General features: G+C 44.0%; 1 protein-coding gene across 1 annotated transcript in view; it reads left to right on the top strand.

The window, feature by feature from the left end:
• Positions 1 to 18,776, top strand: part of GPRIN1 (G protein regulated inducer of neurite outgrowth 1) — a 42,388-nt gene extending 23,612 nt beyond the window's left edge. The window contains exon 2 of the mRNA XM_075856634.1: positions 10,450 to 18,776. Within this exon, the coding sequence (XP_075712749.1) occupies positions 10,501 to 13,032 (2,532 nt within the window). The 5' untranslated portion in view covers positions 10,450 to 10,500 and the 3' untranslated portion in view covers positions 13,033 to 18,776. The remainder of the gene's footprint in view (positions 1 to 10,449) is intronic.
• The last annotated feature ends 1,322 nt before the right edge of the window (positions 18,777 to 20,098 follow it).

The raw sequence follows: 20,098 nt of genomic DNA on the forward strand, positions 1-20,098 counted from the left end.
TTATATTTTCGACTGTATATAGGCATTATTTGGGCACTGCGTGCTATTACTTTAGCACTACCCGGCACTGTTATTTGGGCACTGTATAACGCTGTAATTTTATAATGGTATGGCAGTAGTTTTTAGCTACTGTATGATGGTAGTATTTAGGAACTGTATGAAATGGTTATTTTTTGCATAATATAGTAATGGTCAACCCTCTTTTTTGGTAAAAGAGTTACCTAAAGAAAACCTTCCGCTTCTGAGTTCCCCCATGATCAGCTGATATTGCCAGTGTCTTCTTTAATGTAATTTAAAGAATGAAAAGTATTCAGTGAAATCAATGGTCTGTCCATATAATGTATAAATGAGCCGGGTCTTCTAGGGCAATAGCTGCTCTCTGTAGCTTTCGGTAGCGGTTTTCTGCTCTGCCTGATAGTGGACTCCAGAAAGGCCTCTCTTAACCAGACAAGCCCTCTAAGACAAGATGTGAGGTGCGAAGGAGGCTGCAATATAAAGAGAGACATGATGGTAATATGTGATCACAGACCTCAGCACTTAGCAGTTTAGTGAACATCAGAGCTCAGCTCTGTGAAATTGTTCCTATAGAAACAGCCTTGAGGCTGGAATTACATTTGTGGAGGAGGATTTTTTTTCTCATGTTAATTTTCATTCTGCTTTATTTTCTCTTGGCCACTGAACAACAAATTTGATTCTGCTGGTTAGAATGGAAATTTAAAATGATTCTCTCTGTAAATAGCGGTCTCAGCTCCATTGTCTGTGGTAACGTGTATTTGTTATTCATAATCATTGGAACAGGGTTTTACCCCTTTTGTTGTCAAGCCACAGAGCTGGTTTTCAATCATTGTGCAGCCTAATAAAAATCAAACTATTAAATAGTCCACCTTTTTCAGAAACAAGTCCATTATATTCACAAAGTCTCACATTTAGGGCTTATTCAGACGAACGGGATATACGTCCGTGCAACGCGCGTGATTTTCACGCGCGTCGCACGGACCTATATTAGTCTATGGGGCAGTGCAGACAGTTGCGTGATTTTTGCGCAGCGTGAGTCCGCTGCGAAAAAGTCACGACATGTCCGTTCTTTGGGCGTATTTTGAGCATCACGCACCCATTGACGTCAATGGGTGCGTGAAAAGCACGCATGCAGTGGCGTAACTACCGCCGTAGCAGCAGTAGCAGCTGCTACGGGGCCCGCGGCATGAGGGGGCCCGTGTCGCCCGCCGGCACGGGCCCCCACCATAGCCGGAGACTCCGCTAGCAGCCGCTATGGCTGCTACAGCGCGACGCCACTGAACAGTACGGCAGAGCAGGGAGGTATCTCCCCGCTTTGCCAATAAACAAAAGACATGTATCCCCTATCCACAGGATAGGGGATACATGTGTGATCGCTGGCAGCGATAAGGAGAACGGGGGACTGAAAGTCCCCTGAAGTTCTCCATCACAAACCTCGGACTTCCGGGGTCTGTGTCGGCAGCTCCGGAGAAATGAATGGAGCGCCGGTCCCACTTGTGCGCATGCGTGACCAGCGCTCCTTTCATTTTTAGTGAGATGCGCAGACTCCGGAAGTCAGACGTTAGTCATGGAGAACTTCACGGGGACTTTCAGTCCCCCGTTCTCCCTATCGCTGCCAGCGATCACACATGTATCCCCTATCCTGCGGATAGGGGATACATGTCTTTTATTAGGACACACTGTAGGTCGCATTTTTTGGGGAGGGGGACGCTGTATGGCGTTCCCTACAGGGGGGGGGCTGTATGGCGTTCCCTACAGGGGGGCTGTATGGCGTTCCCTACAGCGGGGGGGGGGCTGTATGGCGTTCCCTACAAGGGGGGGCTGTATGGCGTTCCCTACGGGGGGGGCTGTATGGTGTTCCCTACAGGGGGGACGACTCTGTATGGCGTTTCCTACAGGGGGGACGCTGTATGGCGTTCCCTACAGGGGGGGACGCTGTATGGCGTTCCCTACAGGGGGGGCTGTATGGCGTTCCCTACAGGGGGGGCTGTATGGTGTTCCCTACAGGGGGGGCTGTATGGCGTTCCCTACAGGGGGGGCTGTATGGCGTTCCCTACAGAGCCCCCCTGTAGGGAACGCCATACAGACTCCCTGTAGGTAACGCCATACAGTCCCCCCTCTAGATAATGCCATACAGCCCCCTCTGTAGATAGCGCCATACAGCCCCCACTGTAGATAGCGCCATACAGCCCCCACTGTAGATAGCGCCATACAGCCCCCCTGTAGATTGCGCCATACAGCCCCCCTGTAGATAGCGCCATACAGCCCCCCTGTAGATAGCACCATACAGCCCCCCTGCATATAGCGCCATACAGCCCCCCTGTAGATAGCGCCATACAGCCCCCCTGTAGATAGCGCCATACAGCCCCCCCCTGTAGATAGTGCCATACAGCCCCCCCCTGTAGGGAACGCCATACAGCCCCCCTGTAGGGAATGCTATTCAGCCCCCCCCTGTAGGGAACGCCATACAGCCCCCCCTGTAGGGAACGCCATACAGTCCCCCCGTAGATAACGCCATACAGCCCCCTCTGTAGATAGCGCCATACAGCCCCCTCTGTAGATATCTACAAAGGGGGCTGTATAGCGTTATCTACAGGGGGCTCTATGGCGTTATCAAAAGGGGGGGTTTGTAAAAAAGGCACTATCTACAAGGGGGGGTTGTGTGACACCCGGGGGAGGGGGGCCCCAGTCAAAAGTTTGCTATGGGGCCCAGTCTTTCCTAGTTACGCCCCTGCACGCATGCCACACGGAAACACTTCCGTGGGACCTGCGTTTTTCACGCAACAGCTGTCAAACTATGAATGAAAACAGAAAAGCACCACGTGCTTTTCTGTTTACAAACATCCAAAAGGAGTGTCATAATAATGGCGGCTGCGCGAAAATCACGCAGCCGCGCATCATACGGCGCTGCCACATGGAGCTGTTAAGTGCCTTTTGCGCACGCAAAACGCTGTGTTTTTTGCGTGCCCAAAACGCACACGCTCGTGTGAATCCGGCCTTACATGAAGCCTTTGGAAGAATTTATTGAACAAATCTAAATGGCAGACATACTACACCGATTAGTTTGTGAAAGCGATGATATCATGAGGTTAGACATAGAATTAAGATATACGTGTAACGTCTATGGTCGCTGACCACAAACTCCTTACATCCGGTCGACGCGCTTCTCTCCAGAGATGTCTGTTCCACAGTGACCACCAGGGTGCGCTCACGAGCTCAGTCCAGACAAGGAGCCAGGTCGCACACAGGTGGGAGATTGAGCTGATTGCTCCCAGAGCACCCTGGATTATAAGAAAGACCCAGCCCCTTCCTGCCATGCCTGAGCCTTGTTGTCGTTATCCTAGTATGTCTCTGCAAATGGTCTTTGAAGTGTTTTCCAGTTCCCAGTCTTTCCCATTCCTGCTACCTGTAAGCTGTATCTCGTGCTATCCTGATCAAGTGCCGTGTTGAGCTGAAGTCGTGGTGTGCTGTGTACCACGCCTGGCGCCTGCCTGCTGCCTAGTCCCAGCCAAACTTGTCTTGCTAGAGTCTGAGCTACCACAGGTACACTATACGAACTATAGACTGTGACCTGTGTCCTGTTGGCCAGCTGCCATACCGTCAAGGTGGTACGGCCCAGTGGGTCTACATACCCAATGTGACAGTAGGCTCAGGCCATGGACCCCGCTGGTCAATCCAAGACCATGACGACGTCACAGGAGATGCGGGCGGATATGCTAGACCTCCTGTCTCGACAGGACCAACTCCTCCCGGCATTGAACATTATTGCACGTCGGCTGGAGGTGCATGCTGCCGTTCCTCCAACTACACCTCCTGGCAGAACTGATCCTCCGACTACACCTCCTTGCAGTGCTGTTCCCCGATTTTCTTTGCCGCTTCCTGAACGCTATGATGGAGAAGCTAGGACCTGTCGAGGATTTTTGAACCAGTGCCAGATCCATTTTAGCCTGTATGCAAGGGCATTCTCGTCTGATGGCGCAAGGGTCACGTTCATCGTCTCTCTCCTCACTGGCAGGGCCCTTGCATGGGTGAACCCTATCTTGGAGAGACAAGGACCAGAGACCCGTGACTTCCATGGGTTCTTACGGACGTTTCGCACAGTGTTTGAGGAGCCTGGACGAGCCTCGTCTGCAGCCGCCTCCTTGCTGAACCTAAGCCAGGGAGACACCTCCGCAGGCGAGTACTCCATCCACTTCAGCACCCAGGCGGAATAACTGTTGTGGAACAATGAGGCCCTGGTGGGTACATTCTGGCAGGGACTGTCTCCTAGGATTAAGGACGAACTGGCCGCCAGAGATCTACCATCTACCCTGGATGCCCTCATCCTTTTGGCCGCCCAGATTGATATAAGGATCCGAGAATGGTTCCAAGAAGCTCTTTGGGAGGGAGTACTCCCTAGTCCGGTTCCTACTTTGCAGCAACCCCTGCTGTCCTCAGGTGCTGATCCTCCTATGGAGTTTTTGAGGATGGACTAGTTTAAGCTATCTGCCCAGGAGAGACAACGCAGACACACCTCGGAACTCTGTCTATATTGAGGCCTCACAAGCCATCTTGTGCGTCTGTGTCCCCAAAATCCCCAGAGCCTAGGGTTGGTGGGAGAGACAACCCTGGGTAAAGAAGGACTTTTGTCTAAATTTTCCATCCCCGTGACCATAGTGTCCGGCGGGTCTCTGCGTATCTGGACTCTGGATCCGCTGCTAATTTCATTCGTAGAGACCTGGTGGATCTTCTCCAATTGCCCACAACCCCTCTGGTGAGGCCGTTGATGGTTGCATCTGTGAATGGACTACCTCTGCCAGACCCAATTATACACCGTGTTCCAAATTATTATGCACATTGGATTTAAGTGTCATAAACATTTAATTATTAGTTTTTCAATTAAACTCATGGATGCTATTGTGTCTTAGGGCTCTTTGGATCATTGTAATCAATCTTAGACACCTGTGATAATTAGTTTGCCGTGTGTGGCCAATCAAAAGAAAACTACTTAAGAAGGACGTTCCACATTATTAAGCAGGCCACAGGTTTCAAGCAATATGGGAAAGAAAAAGGATCTCTCTGCTGCCGAAAAGCGTGAAATAGTGCAATACCTTGGACAAGGTATGAAAACATTGGATATTTCAAGAAAACGTAAGCGTGATCATCGTACTGTGAAAAGATTTGTGGCTGATTCAGAGCACAGACGGGTTCGTTCAGATAAAGGCATAATGAGGAAGGTTTCTGCCAGACAAATTAATAGGATTAGGAGAGAAGCTGCTAAAATGCCATTGCAAAGCAGCAAACAGGTATTTGAAGCCGCTGGTGCCTCTGGAGTCCCGCGAACCTCAAGGTGTAAGATCCTCCAGAGGTTTGCAAGTGTGCATAAAGCTATTATTCGGCCACCCCTAAACAATGCTCACAAGCAGAAACGGTTGCAGTGGGCTCAGAAATACATGAAGACTAATTTTCAAACCGTGTTGTTTACTGATGAGTGCCGTGCAACCCTGGATGGTCCAGATGGCTGGAGTAGTGGATGGTTGGTGAATGGCCACCTTGTCCCAACAAGGCTGCGACGTCAGCAAGGAGGTGGCAGAGTCTTGTTTTGGGCTGGAATCATGGGGAGAGAGCTGGTAGGCCCCTTTAGGGTCCCTGACGGTGTGAAAATAATGACCTCTGCGAAGTACGTAGAGTTTATGACTGACCACTTTCTTCCGTGGTACAAAAAGAAGAACCGTGCTTTCCGTAGCAAAATTATCTTCATGCATGACAATGCACCATCTCATGCTGCAAAGAATACCTCTGTGTCATTGGCTGCCATGGGCATAAAAGGAGAGAAACTCATGGTGTGGCCCCCATGTTCCCCTGACCTCAACCCTATTGAGAATCTTTGGAGCATCCTCAAGCAAAATATCTATGAGGGTGGGAGGCAGTTCACATCAAAACAGAAGCTCTGGGAGGCTAACATGTAAGAGTTGGCCTGTTAAGGTTTTTTTTTATTGAAAGAGCTTTTGATTTCTGTAAATATGACCTCCTGATGCTGCAAATTCAACAAATTACCATTTTAGTTCTCTTTACAACCTTCAAAATGTTTTGATCTCTGTTGTGCATAATAATTTGAAACAGTGCATTTTGAGTTTTTTACTTCTAAAAAAAATCTGTTATCATTAGGAGATTTGTTCAATAAAATTCACATTATACTCCAACGGTTGATGGCTTGAAGATTATACTGACTGTCATTTGCATCGACTATTTAGGAAAATCAGCGAAAAATAACATTTGCATAATAATTTGGAATGCGGTGTAGCTGTGACCAAGCCACTGAGGCTCCAAGTGGGAGCCCTCTATTCTGAGCTCCTTTTGTTCTTTGTCCTGGCTAAAGCTCTCAATCCTGTGCTGCTGGGTCTGCCCTGGCTCCGACTACATGCCCCAGTCCTGGACTGGAATTCTGGAGAGGTTCTCCAGTGCGGTCCCGAATGTCTCAACCACTGCCTGGTACAGATTAGTTTGGCTCAGCCTCCTCTGCCTCAGTCCTTGGGAGGATTGCCTGGTCTTTATTCTGCATTCTCGGATGTCTTCAGCAAGAAAGAGGTGGAGTCGCTGCCCCCACACCGGGCTAATGACTGTCCTATCGACCTAGTTCCTGGTGCATCCCTTCCTCGTGGTAGGGTGTATCCTCTCTCCATGCCAGAGAATCTGTCCATGTCCGCCTATGTTAAGGAGAACTTGGAAAGGGGCTTCATACGGAAGTCTTCCTCCCCGGCAGGAGCCGGGTTCTTCTTCGTCAAGAAAAAGGATGGTTCTCTGCGTCCTTACATCAGCTACCGGGGTCTCAACCAGATCACGGTAAAAAATAGGTATCCGTTGCCTTTGATTTCTGAGCTGTTTGATCGCATACGTAGGGCCAAGATTTTTTCAAGGCTAGACCTGCTTGGGGCTTACAACCTAATCCGGATTCGCCGGGGTGACGAGTGGAAGACAGCATTTAACACCCGTGACGGACACTATGAATATCTAGTAATGCCCTCCCTTCGGTCTGTGTAATGCTCATGCGGTCTTCCAAGAGTTCGTTAATGACATATTCCGTGACCTCCTCTATGTATGTGTTGTGGTCTATCTTGATGACATCTTGATTTTTTCTCCAGATCCAATGATTTACCGGAGACATCAGTCAAGTTTTTCTATGGTTAAGGGAGAATTGTCCGTACGCCAAGTTGGAGAAGTGCGTGTTTAAGAAAGATGCTCTACCCTTCCTGGGCTACATCATCTCGAATCATGGTCTCAAGATGGATCCTGAAAAGGTAAAGGCCATCCTGGAATGGCCATGCCCTCAAGGCTTGAGGGTCATACAGCGCTTCCTGGGATTCACCAATTTCTACAGACAGTTCTTTCCAAACTTTTCCTCAGTGACATCTCCTATCTCTAATCTCACCAAAGAAAGGCATGAATGCCAAGGTGTGAACTCCAGAGGCGGAAGCCGCATTTAATAGCATGAAGAGTGCCTTCACGTCAGCCTCGATCCTCCATCATCCAGATGTTTCTCGACAGTTCTCGTTGGAGGTGGACGCCTCCTCTGTCGGTGAAGGTGCACTCCTGTTCCAGAGAGGTTCCAAGGGCAAGTCAATGGTATGTGGCTATTACTCCAAGCTCTTCTCTTCCGCAGAACGCAACTATTCGATTGGGGATCGGGAGTTACTGGCCATCAAATTGGCTCTGGAGGAGTGGAGACATCTATTAGAAGGCGCAGTTCATCCCATCTTAAAATTTACGGACCACAAGAATCTCACTTATCTCCAGACGGCCCAACGATTGAATCCCCATCAGGCTAGGTGGTTTCTGTTCTTTGCCCGGTTCCAGTTTGATCTCCACTACCGTCCAGCCGACAAGAATGTGAGGGCCGATGCCTTGTCCAAGTCGTTTGAGACAGAGGACACTATGGAGTCTCCACAGATTATTATTAATCCGTCCTGCATCATCCCTGTCAACCGTCTGCAAGTTTGAGATATTCCCCCAGGGAGGACTTTTGTGCGTCTGGCAGACAGAAGAAGAATCCTCCGCTGGGGACACAGTTCCAAACTGGGAGGTCATGCGGGTGTCTGTAAGACCTGAGACTTGATCGCTTGTCAGTTCTGGTGGCCCACGCTGCCCAAAAACATCAGGGACTTTGTCTCCTCCTGCACCGTGTGCGCAGCAAATAAAGTTGCCCACTCCAAACCGTCGGGCCTGCTCTAGCCGCTGCCTGTGCCCGATGCCCCCTGGCAACATATTGCTATGGACTTTGTCACTGACCTGCCTCCCTCTGCGGGATGCAGTGTGGTCTGGGTGGTGGTGAACCGATTTTCGAAGATGGCTCACTTCGTTCCGCTGACTGGCCGCCCTCTTCATCCAACATATCTTCCGCCTGCAGGGCTTGCCTAGGCATATTGTGTCTGATCAGGGGGTTCTGTTCACCTCGAAGTTCTGGAGAGCCCTCTGCGGACTCCTCAGTGTGAAGTTGGACTTTTCCTCAGCCTACCATCCTCAGTCCAATGGTCAAGTCGAGAGGATCAACCAAATCATGGAGAACTACCTACGACACTTCACCTCCAAGCAGCATGATGACTGGGTGCAGCTTCTTCCTTGGGCCGAGTTCTCGTATAATAATCATACTAGCGAGTCCACAAGAAATACACCATTCTTCATAGTTTACGGCCAACGCCCACGACTCCCTCTTCCGGTGTCCGTTATATCCGAAGTGCCCGCAGCTGATTCTGCTTTTAGGGACTTCCTGCAGATCTGGCAGCAGACCTAATCCTCCATTCTGCTGGCGGTGTACCAAGGTCTGGCTGTCCTCCAGAAATATCCGGCTCAGGTTGGCTTCTTACAAGTTTGCTCCCAGGTTCCTCGGACACTTCGAGATCTTGCAACAGATTAACCCGGTCTACTACAAGCTTCAGCTGCCTCCTACCCTCCGGATCTCCAACTCCTTTCGCATTTCTCTCCTGAAACCTGTGGTCCTGAACTGCTACTCTAAGACTCTTAGCCCTGCAGTTGCCCCCAGCGGCTCGTCAGAGATATTTGAGGTTAAGGAGATCCTGGACACCAAAAAAGTAAGAGGAAAAAACTTTTATTTAGTAGATTGGAGGGGGTTTGGTCCAGAAGAGAGGTCCTGGGAGCCAGAGGAGAATCTCAATGCTCCTACCCTCATTAAGAAGTTTCTCTCTTGTTCTGGTCCCAAGAGGAGGGGGCATAAGAGGGGGGATACTGTAACATCTGTGGTCGCTGACCACAAACTCCTTCCATCCAGTTGACGCCCTTCTCTCCAGAGATGTCTTCACATGCGGCCGTCCTGTTCCACAGTGACCATCAGGGTGCGCTCGCGAGCTCAGTCCAGACAAGGAGCCAGGTCGCACATAGGTGGGAGATTGAGCTGATTGCTCCCAGAGAACCCTGGACTATAAGAAGGGCACAGCCCCTTCCTGCCATGCCTGAGCCTTGTTGTCGTTATCCGAGTATGTCTATGCAAATGGTCTCCTAAGTGTTTTCCAGTTCCCAGTGTTCCCCGTTCCTGCTACCTGTAACCTGTATCCCGTGCTATCCTGGTCAAGTGCCGTGTTGAGCTGAAGTCGGGCTGTGCTGTGTACCACGCCTGTTCTGCTGCGCCACACCTGGTGCCTGCCTGCTGCCTAGTCCCAGCCGAGCCTGTCTTGCTACTGTCTGAGCTACCACAGGTACACTATACGAACTATAGACTGTGATCTGTGTCCTGTTGGCCAGCTGCCATACCGTCAAGGTGATATGGCCCAGTGGGTCCACATACCCATCGTGACAAGACGTAACATAGAGTCCCATATTTATTTATATAGAAATTTCTAAAACTTTCAATGTGGAAAAGAATGTCCTTCCATTGTTTACCATGCCAGTCAAGTAGTATTGACACAAACATTAACATGGATATGGATATTCCTAATGGTGGCACCGAGGTTTCTTACATTAAATAAAAACATATAAGCATAAGACTGTTGATTGAACATTGTTGATGTTGTTGTGGTTGTTGTAGTTATACTACTTTGAAGGCATGCTTTGTTTAATTTGTCTAACTAAGGGGATGTTCACATCTGCGTTAGAAGCTTTGTAAGGGGCCTCCATCACAGATATGGCAGGAATTACCGGAAACAATAGGGCAGCATGCTGTGCTATTGTTTCCGGTAAAATCACGGACACTCCGAAAGAAAACCAACAAAACCTTAAAGTCGATGGGTTCCATCGGCCACCAGCGATATCCATTGTGCAACGGAACCATTGCTTCCGGTATTCCCTTGTTCTTCTCCTCTGATGGAACAGAACAATGGAATACACCAACACCAACACAGATGTGAACAGCCCCTAAAACATATCAGTTTCATGTTGTAAGGTTACATGTTTCCATCTCTTGAGTCAAACACTAATGTTCTTTTCATTTTCTATACTTTGTTTTAGAATACTCTAGGGAAGGATTTTGAAATATTATGGAAAAGACCTGGTCCAGACATGGGCAGCCCTAAAGAGCCTCATAGATTGCAACTGTCAAGACCAGATGGTGCCAGTGAGAACATTTCCCTGCGTTCTCCTATTTCCTCACGAATATGGCAGGCTGAAGATCTTACACACAATATAGGGTTTGATGGAGAGGATTTTTGTATGAGAAACTTCTGTGTCAGTGTACACGGAGACCATGAACCTATGGAAGGAAGTTACAGCTTTGATACAGATGGAGATGACATCTTAGAAGTGCATAAAGACTTTTCTATTCGTGAAGTCAGGGAAGATCAAAGTTCATCAAAGCAAGGAGACTGGAACTGTAAGTCTGACGCCCCACAAACAGAGACAATCTCTAAGCAATTACTTGAAGAGAGTCAGAATATTTCCTCTGTGTCAGATGGAAAAGGAACAGACTTAAGTAACTCAGAAATCATGACGGATGGTAAGGGGCAAAAATTAAATGCCCCCAGTATATCTGACGGTAGTCTGTCTTTAGGAATGAACACTGATATTGCTTCTAGAATTCATAACGTACAAGAAGAAACACCAGGCAAAGAGAAAGAAAATCTTAATGGAAAATCAGAGCCAATACAGGTTGCCAGCAGTCTTGATAGTCAAGCTAGTAAGGAAACTATGTCAGAAGCAAAGGCAGAATGTAAGGAGGTTACCAATGGAGACATGAGTACAAAAACATATGCTTCTAACTTGTTGCCTTCAAATTCAGGCAGTAACATGGAAGAAAAACAGTATAGATCTATTGCAATAAGCCCTATTGTTCCACCAGATGGAAGTTCAGCTTTCACTTTTCAGACTGGTATAACACCATTTGCTAAAAATTCCTGTGGAAAAGACAATGCTGGCAATAACGATGATCTACCAAAAACCTACTCATGTAAACTCCCTCCTGCAGAAGGTGGGACTGAAGCAAAAGTACAGTATAGGTCTGTGGCTGTGAGTCCTATTATACCCCCAGGGGAAAGATCATTATTCCAATTTCAAAAGGACCCGACTCAGGAAGATATAAAAGATTGTTGTTCAAATCAAACAACAGACACCCGAAGACGAGAGAAGCTCAATGATGGCACAGAAACCAGAGTAGAGTATAAATCTGTAGCAGTAAGTCCAATTATTCCTCCTGAAGGGTCTTCTTCATTTACATTTCATGCATTAAGAACTATTTCTGGCAACACAGCAGGAGAACAGTTAGCCCAAAATAAAGAATTACTCCCCAAAACATATTCCTTTGAATTGACCCCACCGAATAATGATGCAAGCACTCAGGCAGACACAAGAGCGGAGTGCGTTTCAGTTGCAGTAAGCCCAATTATACCACCAGATGGATCATCTTCATTCATTTTCCAGTCAGATCTACTGAATAGAATTAGTGGGGAGAAAGTGTCAGATAATGTCAATACACAGGGTGACACAAAAGTGCAGTATGTTTCTGTGGCCATTAGTCCCATTGTGTTTCCAGGTGGATCATCCTCTTTCCCATTCACAGCAGAAAATAATGCTACAAAGCAAAACAAAGATATTTATATTAATACTACAGATAATCTTCCCAAAACGTACTCCTTTGAGCTCACTCCTCCTGATGATGAACCTGGTCCTAGTACCAGAATAGAATATAAGTCTGTGGCAGTGAGCCCTATAATACCCCCTGATGAAGTTTCTTTTACTTTCCAAACTGAAAGAAAGAAGGAATCCAGCTTGACAGATGTACTGTCTAAGACATGTTCAATTGAACTGACACCCCCAAATCAGGATGTTGGGACACAAGCGGATAATAAAGTGGAATGTGTGTCAGTGGCTGTAAGTCCCATTGTTATTTCACAGGGATCTTCATCCTTTCCTTTCCAAGGGGAACAGATTGCCTTGCACCATGACCAGACACAAAAGCAGGATTCCTGTAGTATAAGTGCACTTCCAAAGATGTTACTCGAACCAACAACCCTCTATCATGATATAGGGATCCAAGTTGATACTGTAGTCCAGTGTGCATCAATAGCTATCAGTCCCATGGTACCACTACAAGGATCGTGTTCTTTTATGTTCAACACAGAGGATGCCAATAAAGCCTCCACAATATATTCACATTTGCAAGAAAAGCCTGAGATGAAAGATGCAGAGATGCAAGTGTCCTTTCCAGTTGAAACAAGATCTATTGCGACTGACCCAATGACACCCAAAGGAAAATCCCCAAAGGCTTCATATCCTGAAGTCAAAGTGAAAGAAGCCAAAGCAGACCACCCAGAACCTGTCCGGGAGGTCAGCTGGGATGAGAAAGGTATGACCTGGGAAGTGTATGGAGCATCAATGGAAGTTGAAGTTTTGGGGATGGCCATACAGAAGCACCTGGAAAAGCAGATTGAAGAGCATGGGAGACAGAAGGTGATGACTCCTCAAAATACAGGTAGAGGTAGTTCTATCCGAGGTGCTGTAGAAAAAAATGAGAGCAAAAAAAGACAACCTGGTGCATTTCGCACCTTTTTTCGAAGACGACCCCGTTGCTGTTCTCATGCTGGACCAACTACAGAGTGAACCTACAAGAAATAAGCCATTTTAAACCCTTATAGGAAAGATACAAATAATAATTTCTTTTGGAATAGAAACAGAAGTATTGGCTTAAAATTGGTATAGACAGAAAGTACTAATAGAGGAGAAAATACGGATTTTTCACATAACAGTTCTTGTCTTGAGAACTCAGTGTTGGATGTAAGATGGTTTTAATGTTCTTTTAATGAAAAAGTAAATGCGCGTTCCTAGTGTCAATTTTTTTTTATAGATGATAAGGCAGGACAAGGGGAATGTAAAGTGTTATACAATGTAACATTGGGTCTTTCTGCACTAATACCTTTAGCACATCCCTGTCCCTAAAAGCAGAACATTTAACAATCATTGAGCCTGAGTAAAAAGTCACAGAGGCGACAGTGCGCTAACATGGTGCCCGAGTTCAGTAAATGTTATGGTGATTGCTATAATACCTGGTTATATAGCCTGCTTCTGAGTAATTTTTTTTTCTCATTTTTTTATTTTTATGTAATAAAAACCTCAATGATAGGACTGGGGAAAAATATTGTTATAAAGTTTAAAAGGCAAATCTTTATATTGCCCATGTGGTTTATATACAAATAGATACTTCGTTGTTGGGAATCGTTTCTTGTTCAGATGAGGAAACAAATTAGTTTACGCATAATTATGTTACACATTAGTTGTCATGTCAGCCATTTATAAACGAGGGCCTCATTTATCAAAACTATCTTATATAAAAACTCACCTTTTTGCCCATAGCAACCAATTACATAGCCGCTTTCATATTTCTAGAGCAATTTAACAAATGAAAGCTGAGCTCTGATTGGTTGCCAGGTGCAACAAGGCCAGTTCTGCTGTTAGGCAGTTTTGATGAATGAGGCGCTAGACTTCTTGTATGATTGCTTCACATTCACATCAGACACAAACTGAATAGTACAGTATGCTAAATTCTAAAAGCTATTGACTTAATATTTGCTCATATTTTCTGCTCTCTTTAATCTCCTTGTTGCCATAGAAATTAGCTTATGCAAGTAACCAGAGCCGTGTACAGTATATTGTAGAAAGAACTTGTATTCAGAACAAGACCATTTACCTGCAGATGTTTTAAAAAAAACAACAAAACAGGTTACATTTTTTAATGAAATATACATTTGAATTAACATAATTAAATCAAAATGTCAAGTTTCTACCATTATAATATAAAAAATATACTATTTTTATTCAGGTGTACAGAATTGTATGCTTATCTGTCTAATTTTAAATCCCCGCTGTTGTCTCCCCACCTCTGACTAGAGACTAGACGATTTGTGACAGTCTATAATTGATAGCCCATAAAAACACTACACAGGCCATGTAACATGATTCCAGTCATTTTCAGGTGTGATGTAACCTTTGCTCCTCCTCTCTGTATTTGTTGGATGACATCACTTCCGGTCCACAAAGTCTAGACTCCTACTTTGTATAGGGACCAGGAAGAAAACAGGGCAGAGAGGCTCAACCCATAAAGCCAGAAGCAGTTATGGTAGATGGCTTCCTGTCCTGGGATAAGTTGCGGTTGAACCAGGTTTTCTTGAACAAGGGGATTGTAATTAGACTGTAAAATTTCTTCTGTGGCCAAGGGAAGTATTTTTCATAATTCAAGTAGTTCAGTGAATTGCTATTCTAAGAAGACTTATTAAATTGGAAATTCTTTTTTTAATTTCCAATAAAGTAACAACTTCTCTTTTAACTGATTAGTAAGAATGTATTTAGGACTATGTTCACACAGTGCAGTTATTGGTGCAGTTTTTACATGCCTTTCTAGGAGTTTTATATGTATCCTCTGTATTAGATCCAATGCTAATTTGGGCTAAAAAAACAAAACATGCAAAATATTTAATCAAAACTGTGAACACAATCTAGTGATTCTATATAGTGACAATCACTGATCATCTAGTGATCAATTATCCTATTGCACAGAATAATGCTGGGAAACCTACTCAGCATTATGAACATGCATGTTCACTGATACTAAAGCCAAGAGTGTGCATGTGTACTATAAATACAAGGTCCCTTAAGCTCTATTCAAACCACATTTGTGGTACAGCTTTCAGTGTATGTCTGGATTAAAAAAGTATACTCTTCCTATAGGCATCTATGGGGCAGATGTTGCCAAAAGAGTGTTTTTTTGGCACACATCTGGAAAGCTTATGTCTGGATGCCTTTTTTCACAGTACTAAAATGTGTGGGTTGCAGAACTTTTCAAATCAACAGAACTAAAATATTAATGTATATATTTTTTTTATATAATGGAAGTTGCTGAAATGCTGGTTCATGGGTATATGTTTGCACAGAATATATTTTGATCTGAAGCAAAAAAACTTCACATACCCTTAAAAAAAACAGATCTATATACAAATACAAATGAATGCAGCTGTAAACCTCTTTTGCAGTGGTGTAATGATCGTGACAGTGACGGAGAAGAAGGGGGAACCGCAGGAGGTCTGCCCCGGATCCCCTCAGGTTGCCACATTAGACCCCAGCAAAAGTCTGCGCTATGGCGCATACATGGACCTAACGCTGCACAGCGTCAGGTCGTTATATGTGATTCTGCAGACAACAAGGACGTGTGCTGGGTCACATAAAACATCCTGGCACTGCCTGATGTCAGTTCCTTGTATGTGTCAACGGCTTAATGGGGCATCCTGAGGAGATTCGGGATGGACAAGTGAAGAGGAGCGGTAAGTAATTTTTTTTTCTTTATGTCCGATATTGGGAAATCCGATCTGGAAATGTATGGGGCCCGACACAGAGCCCGACTCTATCTTGTTAGGTCCCTGCTCTTTTGGAAAGCATACGTCAAACAGATTTTGTAAAAAAAATTATACAGTTGTCATACTGTTGTAACACTTTTATTACAGTATGCCCAAAATTGCTCAGCAAATTTTAATCCCATTGAGCTCAGAGCTAAAGCAAGTGCTAATAAAGTGCCTCTCCAGAATTAACTCCTATTTTCCATTATCATTTATAAAACATGAATGCCCACTTGATACCTGCCATAGATATGGATAAAATAAACATACAGTGCAAAATATATCAAAATAAAATGTAGCTGAAAACATTTTAAAACTGTCTTGGCTGCAATTCCATGAATTCAGACCTAGAGACGATAAACAGTGTGATGTTCATATTTGTAACATACAATATAGCAGCACTTCACATTTTCAAGTGTGTATTTGACAATGTATGAGTTAGCCTGACCCATTTCGAACCTCATGTCAATACAAAAGTCCACAAAATTGACGACATGTTACCATAATGCAACTCGCACGCTTGATATCTCCCACATAAATGTGCTGCTTTACATTACTGTAGTGATGGTATGACTACTATTCTACTGAATTCTAATTCTGCACCAATATTATTTCCTGGTGAGTAACATTATAAAGTGTATTCTGAAATCATTTTACTAAAATTTGCTGAACCCATTATTCCTCCTAAACCCATTGATTTAGCTTCATCACCAGAGGAGTGAACTTGGGGTTGAACATTAGAATTGAGCAATCCTTTAAAAACTTTAAATCAAATTGACTCACTGCAAATCTCGAAACCTGATGCCACATAAGAAGACATCAGTATTATAAATGGCACTTGGTAGGTGGGGGGCCTGTAACAGGTTTTGTAATGGGGCGCATAAGCTTCAAGTTACACCTCTGATGGGGAATCTATTCTACGGTCCGTCTCTAATAAGATGCTTTGTTAGCAATACAGCTATATGGAAAGAAATTCTTTTATTTCACAAGGTTACATTGATATTTTTTAGCTCGGCTGAGTTTTAAAGTTCGATTATGACGATTAAAAAGGGAGGTTCAAGATCCAAAAGGGTTTGAAAACCTCTATAGAGAGAGTACTGGAAGACTAGAAGGACCATGTAGGATAAACTACATGGAGTCTTCAACCTCGAATCACTGGAAATTTTATTCACCATTGTCTGGGATGGTGTAAAATAACAACCAAGTGCAAGATTGGCTACTATATCAATATCACTGCGTAAGTATGACTGTAAATAGCGTAAAAAGATATTTCTACCAGTCACAGTCATTTCACATTCCTGTAGACTGCAATATTGAGATTACAGGGCTATAGAAAATGTAGAGGAATCCGGAAAATAAAACTGTGAAGATAAATACTTTACCTTTTTCAGAAGTTGTGTTTGTACTGAGCGTATTCTGACATTGCTGGCCTTTTTTTGTTATATCTCAGGAACGGGACAGATTTATTAGATGTGTTACTGGATAACAAAGCTAGTATAGAAGTCACTGAACAAATCAGTTATGGAAACTGTGCTGTAAATATAAGTCAAAACTACAGGGGTTCTAGCTATCGTGCAGCTGAGCACAATTACTGTACCCCAAAAACCAGATCTTTTCATTTATATTACATGGGCCTCTGATGTCTCCTCCATTCGGTTCCGCCTATATTTTTCTTACTAAGCCCTGTGGATGCCTGGCGCACATACTGTCCATGAAGTGGTGGTAATATTGGGAATTAAACCATGCAGACACTTCTTTTTTTTATATATTTAGATGTGATTTGTGTTTTCTTCTATTTTTTGTATTAATCTTGCAGCCTCTTCTAATAAGTGACAACAGTTGGTACCTATCATTCTGTCACTGGAGATGGTGGCAGACACATGAAAGAGAGGTTAAAGGTGTATTGATACTATAGCAGCCATGTTATACTCAATGTAAATAAAAATCTCAAGAACAAGGCGTTTGAGGTGATCTATTTACTAGATGGAATATTACCTCAGGCCTTGAGCAATGAAAGTGTTTTCCTTTTGTACATAGCTGTGTCATTCACAAGTTCAGTATTGGTCTATGCCCCCGATTAGCCGGCAAGCTTCGCATGTATACCATTTAGCCCACGGGCTTGCACTATTATGTTGCATAGGAGCCGTTTCACGTTTTTACGCAAGAGATAATTGATTATCTCCTATATAGTTTAATGTAAATAATATCAGAGACAGACAATCAGGGGTGGGGGTCACTTGTCTGAGACACATAAAGGTGGTCAAGCTCTAATGTACCTCCTTATTTTAACTGATCAGGTAATCTAATGCAAAACATCATAGGTTTAGCTCATAAGACGTTGTAAAGTGCCCTTACAATACAACATGAAAAGGAACCATCAACGCCTTGGGTCCTAGTGATAAGATTCTGCACTAATGTTAAATGTATGTTTATTGCTACTTGGAATCTAAGGAAACTATGACATTTATGAAAAAGAGTCATCCGTTTTATCTTATAACAAGGATTAATTTACTAAGTAGATGTTACATAATGAGAATGTCCCCACCTTTTTATTTTATGGGGCATGAGCAAAGCACAAGTTTTTTTCCATGAACAGTATTGTACGAAGGCTATAATATGGTGTAGCCTCATTGTCTATTCTATATTGTAACATCAACTTGGTATTATTGGTTTATTTCTTTCCAATTTGCCTTAGCCCCAGTGACAGATTGGTACCAGCCGGGCAGCTGTCTCTTTCTCTCTTTCTCTGATGTTCTTGTAGTTTCAGCAGTTGTTACACATTTCTCCTTCTTCGCTGTTCTAGTTATGATGTGGAGTTCGATCATGTGCCATAGACTTTTATTTAAATGTGATATGGTGAAATACTGTACTCTTGTCTTTTTTTCCTTTACTATCCATTTTCTTCTGGGTAAAAGTTGTAGATCTGACGTTGGTTAATAAAATCTGAAAGAAAAAACTTGATTTATGCTCTCTTTATCTTGTGTGTACTTTCTTTTATTTTACCAATCGTTCCCAAAGTGGGTTCCGAGAAGCATTGTGGGTTCTGCAGCAGGATCTCCAGGGTTCCGAGAATTCATTCCTGGTAATGGCAAAGTGTTTCAGACATAGTTGCATGCCGGGCCCACCTTAGGTTAGATGGCACCCTGTGCAGGAGCTTATCCCCCCCCTCCTTCCCACCATTTCCCCATTATAAAAGTAAATAATTTTAATTAAATAAACACAAATTCTAAGTTCAAAGCAAAAAAAATACTAAAATACTAAAATTATAAGAAAAAAAATATATTTTGCACCGCAATATATTTCAAAATCTGATGGTTATTGATTGGTTATTCTTGCACACCACAAAATATCTGTCAATGAAAGGAAAGTTATTTCATGTACTAAATCAAATATCCTTAGTGACGTTTCATAAGCAATGATGGAGGAAAAATCAGAACCAAGTCTTATAAGAAGAGGGCACATTTGGAAGACTCGTTTAATACCCTATCACAACCTATCACAGTGGCATCGTTTTTTCGCCTGGTGTCCTCAGTGTCCCAGACTGGTAATCCTCACTTGTATCAATATCCTAAGAAACTATTAATAAGGGGGCCACAGCCCCCATTTACTGAGATGAGTGGTGACTGTTGTTTGGGACAGTAAGGCTGTGTTCACATCTGCGTCGTACGCTCTGTTAGGACACTCCTTCACAGATTTTGGCGTACGTGACGGGAAAAAAAATAGTGCTGCATGCAGTGCTATTTTTCATGTCAAAACGATGGAAACCTCAGCATAACCCAAAGGACCCCATTAAAAGTTAACAGGGTCCGTCAGGTGTCGCTCATGTCTGTCGTGCGACCGATTCAGCACAGCATTGTGACTTCAATTATAAATGCAGTCACAACACAGATGAGAACAGAGGCTAAAAGTGTCAGGAAACACAAAGAAATTGGCATTTGTTACAAACTCCAATTTTTTTTTACAATGCAATTATGCAATAAAACATAAAGTGATTGAGATCTTCACCAGTATGCATTAAAGGGATTTTCTCAGAAAATATATTTATCACCTATCCACAGGATAGGTGAGAAATGTAAGATTGGTCAGGCCCCACTGCTGGGATACGACCAATTACTAGATCACTTGCACTGCGCTCGGCTGTTTGTGTATGTCCACACAAAACATAAAAACGGTGGACTTTCCACAACGGTTTTATTTTTGGAAAACCTGCAGCGTATTACGGTGGCAGCAGAATAGATGAAATTTGAACAAATCTCATCCACACGTTGCCTAAAAAATCTGTC

Source organism: Rhinoderma darwinii, chromosome 3 (genome assembly GCF_050947455.1).
Source record: "Rhinoderma darwinii isolate aRhiDar2 chromosome 3, aRhiDar2.hap1, whole genome shotgun sequence".
NCBI lineage: Eukaryota > Metazoa > Chordata > Amphibia > Anura > Rhinodermatidae > Rhinoderma > Rhinoderma darwinii.